This window comes from Dioscorea cayenensis, chromosome 7 (genome assembly GCF_009730915.1).
Source record: "Dioscorea cayenensis subsp. rotundata cultivar TDr96_F1 chromosome 7, TDr96_F1_v2_PseudoChromosome.rev07_lg8_w22 25.fasta, whole genome shotgun sequence".
NCBI lineage: Eukaryota > Viridiplantae > Streptophyta > Magnoliopsida > Dioscoreales > Dioscoreaceae > Dioscorea > Dioscorea cayenensis.
The window spans coordinates 30,906,129-30,918,433 of record NC_052477.1 but is presented as its reverse complement, the minus strand read 5'-3'; the positions used below and the strand labels follow the sequence as shown (position 1 = coordinate 30,918,433).

Here is a 12,305-nt window from a genome sequence, read left to right as displayed (position 1 = left end):
CGTTTGAAGTCCATGATCTCCATGTCAAAGTCCCAACAACCCTTTATACTAAATAATAATAATAATAATAATAATAATAATAATAATAACCAACTTTTTTTTTCAGATTTAATTAAATTTCAAATAAGTGTATCTATTTTTTTAAAAATTTAAAAAAATTAACAAATAAATATTAATTGGAGATTCCTCGTAGCAAAGTTCTCGTTTTTAAATTTATTTATTTATTTAAAGCACCGACGACGAATGTCGTGACCTCACTCCATCGAAGATCTTTGTTTTGGCGCGCTGGTGAATCCGAGAGAGAGAGAGAGCAGCGATGTCGGGTGGTGGGCTATTAGGGTTTCAGAGGCATCGGAGATCGGCGCGTGATCTCGTGCTCTCCTCCCTCGTCTCCTGCTCGCTCGTCCTCCTCTCCCAGTCCGCACTCGCCGCCGTCCCCCGCATCCTCCCCTCCTTTTCCCTCTTAGCGTTGCTCCCTGTTTCAGGTATGCTATCTCTCTGCTCCCCTGTCTCTGCTTGTTTTCTCTCTGTTTCTCTGATGCCTGGTCTTTGCTTTGGTGTAGCGTTGGTGCTGCTTGGGGACTTTGGCTTTGGGCCGGTTTTGCAGGCGTTTGTTGGGAGTACGTGCCTCAGCTCCTGCTCTCGTTGTCTTCAATCTCCTCTTTCTTTGGGGAGTTTATATTGCATTCATCCGACGAGGTACTCCTGCTATCAATTTAGTTCGTGATTGACTTTGAATTTAGGGCGTAATTGTTTTTTCAAATCCTTTTGGTGAGTGATATGCTGTTCCTGTTTATTGATGATGCACTATTCTTTTGTTACAATTATCTGTATCTCCTATCTTGCAATTCAATTACCACTTGACCGAAATCATGCCTTGTGTATTCGTTAGTAATTGGGCAATCTGAAGAAAAATCAATTGTGAGATACCAGTCTTGGTAACATGGTTTCGTGTTTGCAACTTTGGCAGTTTCTTAAAATTTGGTTTTGTGTATACTTGTGTATTTTGTATGTGTTTGATAATGCTTAAAAATGGCGCTCTTCAACAGTGGATGCTTGCCATTGTGGGTGTTGTGAAAAGTTGAATTTTATTATTGAATATATGATTTGTTTTGTCTTTTTTTTTTTGCAGTCATCCCATCATTATTGGATGCTTTTATTAATGCAGAATGTGCTTTACTCTTGGCTGGTCTTTATAGGTCAGTCATTTGTTCTTTTCACTGTCACTGGCCGTATCATATGATGTATCTGGTGGTCTTCTTTTGGGCATTCATCTCAGGAGATTTTTTTCCTTTTATAACAGTTGGATACACTTCTATCATTTGCTCTCTGTAAAATTTGTGACACCATGGTTTTGTTGTTAGAATTTTGTTTATACTGATTTAAGGGAAGTCTAAGGTAAGAGAATCAATTTCTTTTTTTTTTGCTAGTTCTGGGCTTGTAGGAATTTAGCCACAACATGACAAATGCATCTTTTCTTGAGATCTGACGTACAGGGTATCTGCATGGATTTCTTTTTCCTCGTTCACATTTAAATAAATATCATATCAAGCATGACTTGATGATTCCTTCAAATGGTTGTTCATTTGCTTCATATGTTATTGGCTTGCATTCATACAATTTTTTGCAGGATTCTTTCTGGTGATCCTGGAATTGTTGGAAATGACTTCACTCATTCAGAAGGAGTTCATCAGAATGTCTTTTCTGAAGTTGGCTTTGAGGCACAGGTTGTTGGAAGACTTTGTTGGCATCTGTTACTGTTGTTGTTGTTTTTTTTTTTCTTTTAAAAAAAACTTATGTTCCCTATAAATTTTTTGGCTTAGTGCATTTAGCAATTATGGAGTGTCCTTTAATCTTTTGATCTTATCACTTCCATTTATTGGTTCTCGTAGTTACCCATCCCTCTCTCTTCTTATGATAACTGTATCTAACTTGGTCTATCACCCTTATTTTGGTCAGAGCTTCCCTGTGTTCTCAAGGGTTAGATATTGCAACAGTTGCAAAGCAAGTGTCAGAGGTTTTGATCACCATTGCCCAGCGTTTGGGAATTGCATAGGTTTCAAGCCAACAACCATTGCAAAATTTCACATACTTGTAGATATTCGAGGGTTTAACCATATGCATATGCAGGCCACAAGAATCACCGTTTGTTTATGCTTCTTGTCATTGGATTTGTTATTGCTGAGGCCTCCTATACGATGTGCTCTACTAAGTGTAAGTGGCAAACATCATGATTGGCTTTATTATTTTCTTGACTATTGAAGCTCATATCATGATTGTCAATTGTTGTATGGACTAAAATTATTTGCACAATGTCTTCATGTTAATATTTTGTCAACGAGTTAGATTATTGTGGGCCTGCACATAAAGACGGAAGATATTAAGAAGCAACCTCACCTCATAATTAAACAGAAACATTTACAACTGTATATGAAAAAGATGAAGACCTTTATATGTCACTTTGGAGTCAGTTCAAATTTGAGTTGAAGTTGTGTGCCAAACTCTTCTCAGCAGCTTTATTTGTTGACAAAGATAAAAGTTGTTCTTTTCCCCAATTTTCTTCTATGCATCTATTGCCATATCTATTGGCCTCACTTTTATTCACTTCCTGACTGGTGCAATTTATCTGCCTTGTTCCATCATTCAGATTTTTCAATTACATATTTTTTGAAACTACTCTTAGATTGGATATTTTTATTTTTATTTTTATTTTTTCAGACAATCATCTTTGTAGTATGTCTATTCCAAAGTTATTTCTTGTTTTCCCCTCTTTCACATGCATTGTGTAGCTCAACTAAAGTTGTTAATTGTCATATAGGCTTAGCTAATTACCTTTGTCAAACTCTTGTAAGGATCAGTAGATAATTTGCTCAGTTCTCCAATGCATGGCTGTTCTGTGTCATGCTTTGAAGCTTAATCATTTTGATAAAAAAATATTTAAATGCCCATATGCTCTAACAATCTAGAATGTATTTTTAATTGCAGATGTTGCAATGACTTTGAGCACACAAGAATCAGGATTTGAGGTACAAATTGTTAAATTATATATTGTGTGCAGTAGTTAAATTTTATTTGTTAGAAAGATATTTTCACAAATTCATCTGTCATCTTTCTGCCCCTCTAATCGGGATTTTGCTGAGCATAGGGCGAAACCCAGTTATGTATATACACTTACATATTTGATTTTGTTCAGGAATATAAGGGAGAATAGAACATCCTTTTTTTTCCTTGATTTGTTAATTATAATTGTGCCCCTTTTCCTTAGGAGACTTTATATCTGATCATTTCTGAAAATTACTATTATTCAATACTTGTGTTTTGAAAATGATTTTAAGCAATATTTATGTTTTATGTTCTGTACTTCCTCTGTATCCCTTTTCTTCACTTAGCAATCATATTTAAGAACTATCAATGTCCCTTTCTTAGTGAACTATGATGATATTTGCAACTTGAGCGTACTCTTCCTAATCATTTCACATGCTGCAGAGCAATCTCTCTGGCAACCTGGTTATCAGCACAATGCTTTTCTCTGTCCTACAAGTGTTATGGCAGGTAGGTTTGATGCCCATTATGACTATTTATTCTTTTGTAACTTTTTATAGGATGAGCAAATATTGTTAGCATATATCCTATCTGGGCTCCTTTTGGTTCATGAATGAAAGTTAGTAGCTCTTCTAACCGCATTTACTGGAATGAGGCTTCTTCTTGGTCAGGGATAGTTAATGAAGAACAAACTGGGATTTGAAGCAATACCCTCATGCTGACCTGATACTGAGCTTATTTTATAAATTTTTACCGTAGGCAGTCTGCTAGCTGGTTGGTGTTTAAGACTTCTACTACAAAGTTGGCAATAAGAGATGGTAATAATTAAAAGAAAAACTGTATGGTAGAAGGTTGAAAGTTGTGTCGAATTCGACAACGTTGGGAGGATGTACTTGGACTGTAGGAGAGTCATGTCAACATGATTTTATGAATACACCTATGTTGTTTTTCTTGGATTTAACTTGTCATCATCAAATGATTAACAGTATAAAAGGGTGTCTTCTAGCCTTCTAGGTGGATGGCTAGCATGTGCCATTATCATTTGAGACTGTCATGAAATTAAATTGTGCCATGTGGAAGAGCTACTCTAGACTGTAGACCAAGCTACTGTTTTCTCATCTCCTAACAACATATCTGATATTTTAATCTGTTTAATTTTATTCATTACTCTGATTGTGTATATGTTCTTTTACTTTTTTATTTTTAAGAAAAATTTCATTATAAGCCTCGGAAAGAGTAGTGAATCACCATATTGCTAAATGCTGTACTGTCATTGCACAGGTGGTGTTCCTGATGTGGCATATGTATTGCATTTGTCTAAACATCAAAACAGACGAGTGGGTAAGTTTGCAACCTTTTGTTTTCATGATATTTCTGGTTTGATGACTTGATATTTGTCTTTTTCTCCTTTATGCTATTGCCTAACTTGAAGCAAGACAATTCAGATAAACTGGAAGAAGTATCCAGAATTCCATATTGTTATACAACCCCAACCAGGTGTGTCTTGAAAAGCCAGTTGAAAGTTTAAATTTGCATGGGCTTTTCTGATGCAGGCATTATATGCTGGATTTTCTCTTTTATCTTTTTCAGGGCGCCCGATTTCGGAGATGAGGTTTACGAATCCATATAACAAGGGTATTATTGGCAACATAAAAGAATTTCTGAAATCAAAAGAATAAGGATTTCTAAGAATGCATGAAGATCAATCAAGCAAAGTTCTTGTCAGCAAAGGGTTGCTTTCTTGTCATTCAGCTTAGTTGTAAGCTTTGCTTGATTACCCATTCCATGGCTGGCAAATCTAATGCCTGAGCTAGCATCAGTGCCAACAATGTGTTACCAAGGATCTGTTACTTCAGCCTGTTCTATGGGTCACACTTGTGCTCCTCAATTAACTCTCTCAAGCTAAGCACATTGGATTGTCATAACAAGTGTGACCAATATCAAGCTCACATTCCGCGAAGGAGAATATTTCATATTGCTCAGCCTAGTTTTACTTGTTTTGAACTCTAATTCAATTCTTTATTGTAATCCTCTTGACAGAAAGATGCAGCACATTGAATATATATATTTAAATTTCAAGCATCCAAACTCTAGCCTGTAATCTTGAATCCATTCATTGTCGCAATGACATTTTCAGTTTTTATGCAGGTTAACAGATATCAATCAGAACAAACCCTCTTGACAAGCCGCATAATAAGGTACCCCTCTTTTATTCTTCTATTTCTAGTTATCAGTAAAACAATGAAGCATGAGCATCACCTATTTTATATATTTGGTACCCTGGAAACTTGCTAATTAGATCTTGTTTTGTCAAAGTATAATCATCAAGTGGACCTAGCTACACAGGCATGGGTGGATGCATTCGTCCGCAAGGGACCATCAAGGAGCTGAGTTGCAACTGGGGGATGTTTCTCTCTTATGAAAGCTTAGTCAGTCAACACACTTGCATTCATCCTATTGCTCATACTTTGTGTGGTGCTTAATCAACTGATGACTTAAGACAGCCTGAACACCAGGGCAACACTTGTGGCTTGTGGCTATGGACGTTGTATATACTTCTCGCTGGTCCCATCAAACTATATCTCTCTTCCCTCAAGACACAAAATCAAACCATGAAGTGACAACCACCATCAGCTCACTCAACTGCTCAAGAGACCAAGCTCAGGTTTATAAATTATTATGATGATTCATCTTGATGACTTATGGCCTGTGAATAGTTAAATATACGTTTGTGCTTATGGTGGAGACCCATGTGGGAGTGTCCTCGGGATTGGGATGTGATTGATGAAATGGACGGACGGATGGGGGATTGTTGGTGTGGGAACCACACCACCGAATTAAGGGGAGCATCATCATTTTGTCACCACGTCAGGCCATGTGGCCGCGTCTATCCAGCTGGGGTTGTGGGACCCTCTTTCTCAGCCGTAGCCGAGCCGAGCCCTCCGAATTTTTACTGGCTTTCACTTCCCAACAAAACTTATAATATTATTAAAGTTGCATCATCTGTTTGTTTTAATTAAAAAAATAATATTTCTAGCACAGTAACCTACTAAGATGGGAGAGGGAGGAATCTTTGAGCATATTGACATGCTTTTCCTGAAAACTAATAATAAAAAAATACTAATAAAAGTGAGTGATTGACTGACTGATGGGTGGCATGAATCATGCAAAAACTAGCTGGATCACTGGTGGTTCATGTCATATGTTGCTTGTAATGCTTTGGTCTCTCATTGATTTTAAATTTGATGCTTTTTAGTTGGCTGGCCGCAGATATACAAATAAGTGCTCAACCAACTGTAAAACATATATATATATATATATTTCTTTTAAAGAATCATTAGCCATCCATGATCTATCTTATTATTATAAAATCCACTATTTTAATTTCTTAAATACTTTTAAGTAAAATTAGTTTGGATGTAGTACTTATTTAGAAATTTTGCTCATTCTTTTTTACCAATTGAGTACGAAAAGTCAAACGGAGTAAAGCTCGGCGCTAAACTCGAAGCTCAAGCCGCTCCAAAATAAATAAATGAAATATTTTGAATAAATAAATAAGTAATTAATTTAAATAAAACCCCAGAAAACGGAGAAGAAAAGAAAAAGATCACCTTCTTTCTTAGCTCCCGCTATATCCTCTCCTTCTCCGATCATCAACCCTAGCATTCGATTCCCCCAAATCCATCTTCGTTTCGGTGTTCTTGTATTCTCAATTGAGGTTTATTGATATCTCCATTGATTTTTTTTTTGAGGAATTTGAGTAGTTTGAGAGCGGATTGTGGACGATGGAGGAGGAGGAGACGGTGGAAAAGCTGATGCAAGCCGTAGGGGAGATCGCCGGGATCTCCGACTACCGGAATGCGTACAAGAGGCAGTTTTGCAACCTCTCCCGGCGGATCAAGCTTCTCGCTCCCATGTTTGAGGAGCTTAGCGATAGTCAGGAACCGATCCCCGAGGAGGAAGCTAAAACCCTAGTGAAGTTGAAGGATGCGTTGGTTGCTGCAAAGGAGCTGCTCCGATTGGGCAGCGATGGCAGCAAGATCTGCTTGGTATGTCGATCTGATCCCTTTTACTTTCTAGGAAATGCCACTTCTTTTGTGAGTTCTTTGATGTTTTAATTGGCGTTTAAGAGCATCATTTTGGATAAATGCTGCTAATTTTATTGTTGCGCGAGTTTTTAATTCGTGTTTGACCTTATTCTGTGTGAATTTCTCGATTTGGGAGTATGTTCTATTTCCTGAAGGCCTATTTGAATCTTGTATCAACGGGATTTAGTCCTTTGGTAATTTGGTGGAAGAGGATTTTGAGAGAGTTTCGCTAGATTTGGTTGATTTTGCCTATAGAAATTTGTGATTTTGCATATTTTGAACTTTAGAATATTTGCAGTTTTTTTCGTAGGCATTCTGTAGAATCTCATTTTTTTGACGTATCTTCTGTTCATTTCTCGTATGATCTGGCTTAAATTTGAATTAAATGGACTCGTTATGCGTGGAGATTGCTTCCTATGAACAGTGGAAATCCCTCATTTAAAAGCCATTCCGTGTGTGACCATTGTCCATAAGTTCCAGTTGTTAGCAAATTATGGGATTTGTTACGTGATTTCGTCATCTCTTCTTTGCAGTTGATTTTTCCTGTTGAGAGATGAAATTTTGAAACTCTTTTGCAGCTTTCTGAAAGAAACTTCCTGGAAGACTAGTTTCCCTACAGTTAGATTTGAAGTCTTCTGCTGTTTATAGTTAGTCTTTAACATAATTAGCCTTTCACTGCTTACAAACTACCCTGTGGAAAGTAATACTATTTTGACTTTTGAGCAATTAGTGTCTGTTTGCATGCGAGCAATCCCTAGTTAAGCCCTTAAAGCTTGGCCTTTGCAATTTAAAGTTAACAATTTGATAGAAATACATATGTTTTTGCAAGCATGCTTGTTACCATTCCTAAATTTGCTTGGAAATGTCCTCAAATTTAAGCACGACTACTATTGATCTTTCCATAACCAATAGGCTATTGTGGGTTACTTTCTTGATTGTCAGAAACTTATCAGTATAATCTATAACATGAAGAGTATGATATGAGGATGATATGTGAAAATTTTTCTCACATATAGCAAGGCAACATTAGATATGGTTACTCAACTAAACTATAACATTATGCGTGAATCCTATTTATTGATGTTACTGCAGTCATAAAACCCTACTCATTGCTTAGCTAATTGAAGACTATATCAAGGAAGTCATGTATCCTTGAAAGTGTCACATGCTTAATTACGTATATTATTGTTTTTAGTTATATCTCAATTTTCTGGTTTCTTTACAGTAATATATCTTTTTTTCCTTTCATTTGGTGCGTTAGCATTCTGAAATTGGGATGGTGCTAATAATGCTTCTTGAAAGCCTTCCTTGTTTGGCTAATTGACTTATCAGCTATCAATATTGTTGACTTTTTTTTTGTCATGCTTTAAGATTGGTTCTTCTTCATTTAATTCCATGTAAAAATTTTTTTTAAAAAAAAACCTTATAACTCGATGCTGATAAAAAAGAAGTCATCAACATTGATATCAAATCCTCTAAATAGGATTTTGCCAATATTTTTTTCTTGACATACTCTCTTATTTGGGTTTATTAAATTATCTGTTATCAATGTTATTATTATTGTTATCATCATCCTGCTCAAACTGGTTTCTCCTTCATTTGAATCCCTGTAAAAGCTGAGAAAACTTTTCGTGCTGTTAGGAATTTCTGTCTTCATTTTGAAATATTCTGCAACCTCCGATGTGCTATTAGGATAAGACAACTAGAGTAACTGGGACATGACTTCTTGCGTTGTTTGTGTGATTTGCATGTTTAATATCTAACTAACTCTAACTGTTTTTAACCTATTTGCTTGTATATTTGTAGGTCCTTGAGAGGGAAAAGATAATGAAACGTCTGCAGGAAATAACTGATCAACTGGAACAAGCTTTAAGTGAAATTTCATTCGAGAGGCTTGATATATCGGATGAAGTTAGAGAGCAGGTATAACTGTCATCAATAGTTATTATGTTTCATTTGAGAAAACAAAAGCAACCCTTCTTGATTCTCATCGATAAACCATTAATATATAAAGAGCTTGAGTTGGCTTGAGCAGAATTTCTGCTTGTTAACCTAGTTGAATTTCTCATGTGAAGTACCTGCTGATCAACTCTTATTTTCAGGTTGAACTTGTTCATGCTCAGTTCAAAAGAGCAAAAGAGCGGATTGACATGCCTGATACCGAGCTGTATGGTGATCTTTCAATGGTTTGCAATGGAAGCACTGAAGGCAATATAGACCCTGTGATTCTACAAAGATTGGCAGAGAAGTTACAGCTGACAACAATATCTGAACTCAGTCAAGAATCATTTGTTTTGCATGAGATGGCAGCTGCCAGCAGCAGTGCTGATCCAGGAGAAAACACGAAAAAGATGCTAGTGTTGCTGCAGCAAATCAAGGATTTCATGCAGACCCAGAACCCTCAAATGGGTGATCCAGCAATTTCTAATGTGCCTGCTGATGAGAAGCCCAAAACTCCTGTAATTCCAGAGGATTTTCGCTGTCCAATTTCCCTTGAACTGATGAATGATCCTGTCATTGTGGCAACGGGACAGGTCTGTGTACAATATGACTCTAGGATTTTTTTCTCTGTGGGTCACACTCATTTCTACCTGAATCTCTGATTATATTTTGACAGACATACGAGCGTAGCTCCATCGAGAAATGGCTGGATGCTGGACATGAAACTTGCCCGAAGACACAGCAGAAGCTCGCAAATACATCTTTAACACCGAACTATGTCCTCCGAAGCCTCATTGCCCAATGGTGCGAGAGCAATGGCATTGAGCCACCCAAGCGGCCCACTCGGCCTAGCAAGCCCTTCAGCTTCAAGTGAATGTACTAAAATAGATGCTCTTCTCCAAAAGCTATCTTCCCCAAATCCTGATGACCAGCGATCAGCTGCTGGTGAGCTACGCCTTCTTGCTAAGCGTAACACTGACAACCGTGTCTGCATAGCTGAGGCTGGTGCTATTCCCCTTCTTGTCAATTTGCTCTATATGCAAGATCCTCGAACCCAGGAGCATGCAGTCACGGCTCTTTTAAACCTCTCAATCTGTGAGGAGAACAAAGGGAGGATAATCTCCGCTGGTGCAGTGCCAGGAATTGTTCATGTACTGAGGAAGGGATGTATGGAGGCTCGAGAAAATGCTGCTGCCACACTATTCAGCCTATCAGTGATTGATGAGCATAAGGTAATGATTGGAACATCAGGAGCTATCCCAGCACTTGTGGCGTTACTGAGTGAAGGCAGCCAACGAGGAAAGAAGGATGCAGCTACGGCACTGTTTAATCTCTGCATATACCAGGGTAACAAGGGAAAGGCAGTCAGAGCTGGCGTCATACCAACTCTGATGAAACTCTTGATGGAACCAGGAGGAGGTATGGTGGATGAATCTCTGGCGATACTAGCCATATTATCCAGCCATCCTGATGGGTAAGGCTGCAATTGGTGCAGCTGAGGCAGTGCCTGTGCTTGTGGAGGTTATCGGGAGTGGGTCTCCTCGAAATAGAGAAAATGCAGCTGCGGTCCTCGTGCACCTCTGCAGTGGTGAGCAGCAGCATCAGTATCTGGCAGAGGCACAAGAGCGAGGTATCATCAGTCCCTTGCGTGATCTGGCTTCAAATGGCACTGACCGGGGCAAGAGAAAGGCCACACAATTGCTCGATCGCATTAACAGATTTCTCGAACAACAGAAACACGCACAGTCTCAGCTTGAATCACCCACACAACCAAATTCTCAAGTGGAGCAACCGAGGCTCTGATCTCCATGCCACATTCTCTACAATTAGACGATGTTTTTGGCAACCTATCATGTTTTCAATTCAAGAGTGTGATTAATGATACTCTGATTGGAAGGTGAGGAACGGTGGAAGATCACCTTGCCTTGCTGAATGTGTTGTTGTATCTTCAAATGGGGGAGAGTAGAGATTACACAAGGATTCTGATTACTATTTATCATTATCTATTGCAACATCCTCAAGTTTTATGGAGGTATGGTGATGAATTTTAGCCCATGACTTGCCCCAAATCACTTGTTCATTTATAATATATATATATATATTTCTCTCAAAGAAAAGTGACATGTTGTTTTCATGCTATTGAAGTATGAATTGAATCTGTGTCCTTTGATGAGAGGATTGATACAAATGATAAGTATAGTTTCATGATTCCTCAGTGCCCTACAAACTCAGCTAGTCACACTCTTTTGTCTGATGTGTCCCTGCTGTCATATTCCTACTTAAGACCAAGCAACCTTTGTTCAGTCAAGACATCTTGAATGACTTTTACCTTAATTGCATTTCCCTTGCCATTAAGGGAAGGGCAACCAGGACCCCAATAATACACATGCTTTGTAGGACCCTTGGTCTCAAGTTTGTGCATCATAACTAAGCTTACCATTGCCCTGCTAATTTGTTAGTGTCCCACTTCTCATGATCATCTGCCCAAACACCTGAATTTTCATTTGATTGGCACTCTTATATATATATATATATATATATATAGCCCCCTCAAACAAAAGCTTAGTTATTATTTACTTTATTTTGATTTTATATCAACTGAACAAGTCGAAATCATTTGTCGAATCCGGTCTCTTGGTTTTAATATTTGAAAAAAAAGGAGATATCTTTGATTTAAATATGAAGATGTTTGAATTTAAAGATGCATATAATCATAACTTAAAAAATCATAATTAATTTTGAAGGTTTTATATAAACTATTATGTCTAATATGACAAATCCTTTTGACCCAAAAGGACCAAGTTTCCTAGGAAGAATGGAACAGCTTATTATTGAATTCTCTTTTTTGACTGTGAATTGAGTAAGTTCTCTTTATTTATCTAGTTTATTTACTTCTTATTGTTAATTTTGTAAACCAGTATTTTATAGTACCATAGAGTTCTTTCTTACCACTTGTAACATCAAATAAAAAAGAAAAAGGTAAAAAGTTCTTCACTCTTTATCTTCTAAATTATCCACTGTTCTCTTTTTCAGTGTTTGTAGATAACGAGATAAAAGAGAATGAGGTCCGAATCCATATGTAGCATTTCTATACATACATACATATATATATATATATATATATATGATCACCAACATTAACAAATTAATGCAAACTTATATATATATATATATATATTTGGAACATTAATAATAATAATAATAAGAAGAAGAAGAAGAAGAAACACTTGGACC

The 12,305-nt window shown here is 37.2% G+C and overlaps 2 protein-coding genes across 2 annotated transcripts; both read left to right on the top strand.

The window, feature by feature from the left end:
• Positions 1–233: 233 nt before the first annotated feature.
• Positions 234–5,130, top strand: LOC120265775 (probable protein S-acyltransferase 23). Its single transcript, XM_039273737.1, has 11 exons — positions 234–508; positions 564–699; positions 1,133–1,199; positions 1,631–1,727; positions 1,960–2,056; positions 2,131–2,214; positions 2,986–3,026; positions 3,487–3,552; positions 4,324–4,383; positions 4,488–4,539; positions 4,633–5,130. The coding sequence occupies exons 1-11, from the start codon at positions 317–319 to the stop codon at positions 4,719–4,721; spliced, it is 981 nt and encodes a 326-aa protein (XP_039129671.1). The 5' UTR covers positions 234–316; the 3' UTR covers positions 4,722–5,130.
• A 1,494-nt stretch (positions 5,131–6,624) lies between these two features.
• LOC120265774 (protein spotted leaf 11-like) lies at positions 6,625–11,112 on the top strand. Its single transcript, XM_039273736.1, is given in 6 exon segments — positions 6,625–7,091; positions 8,937–9,053; positions 9,233–9,664; positions 9,748–9,923; positions 9,925–10,543; positions 10,545–11,112. Coding segments are annotated over 6 exon segments (1,938 nt in total). The 5' UTR covers positions 6,625–6,827; the 3' UTR covers positions 10,875–11,112.
• Positions 11,113–12,305: the final 1,193 nt, after the last annotated feature.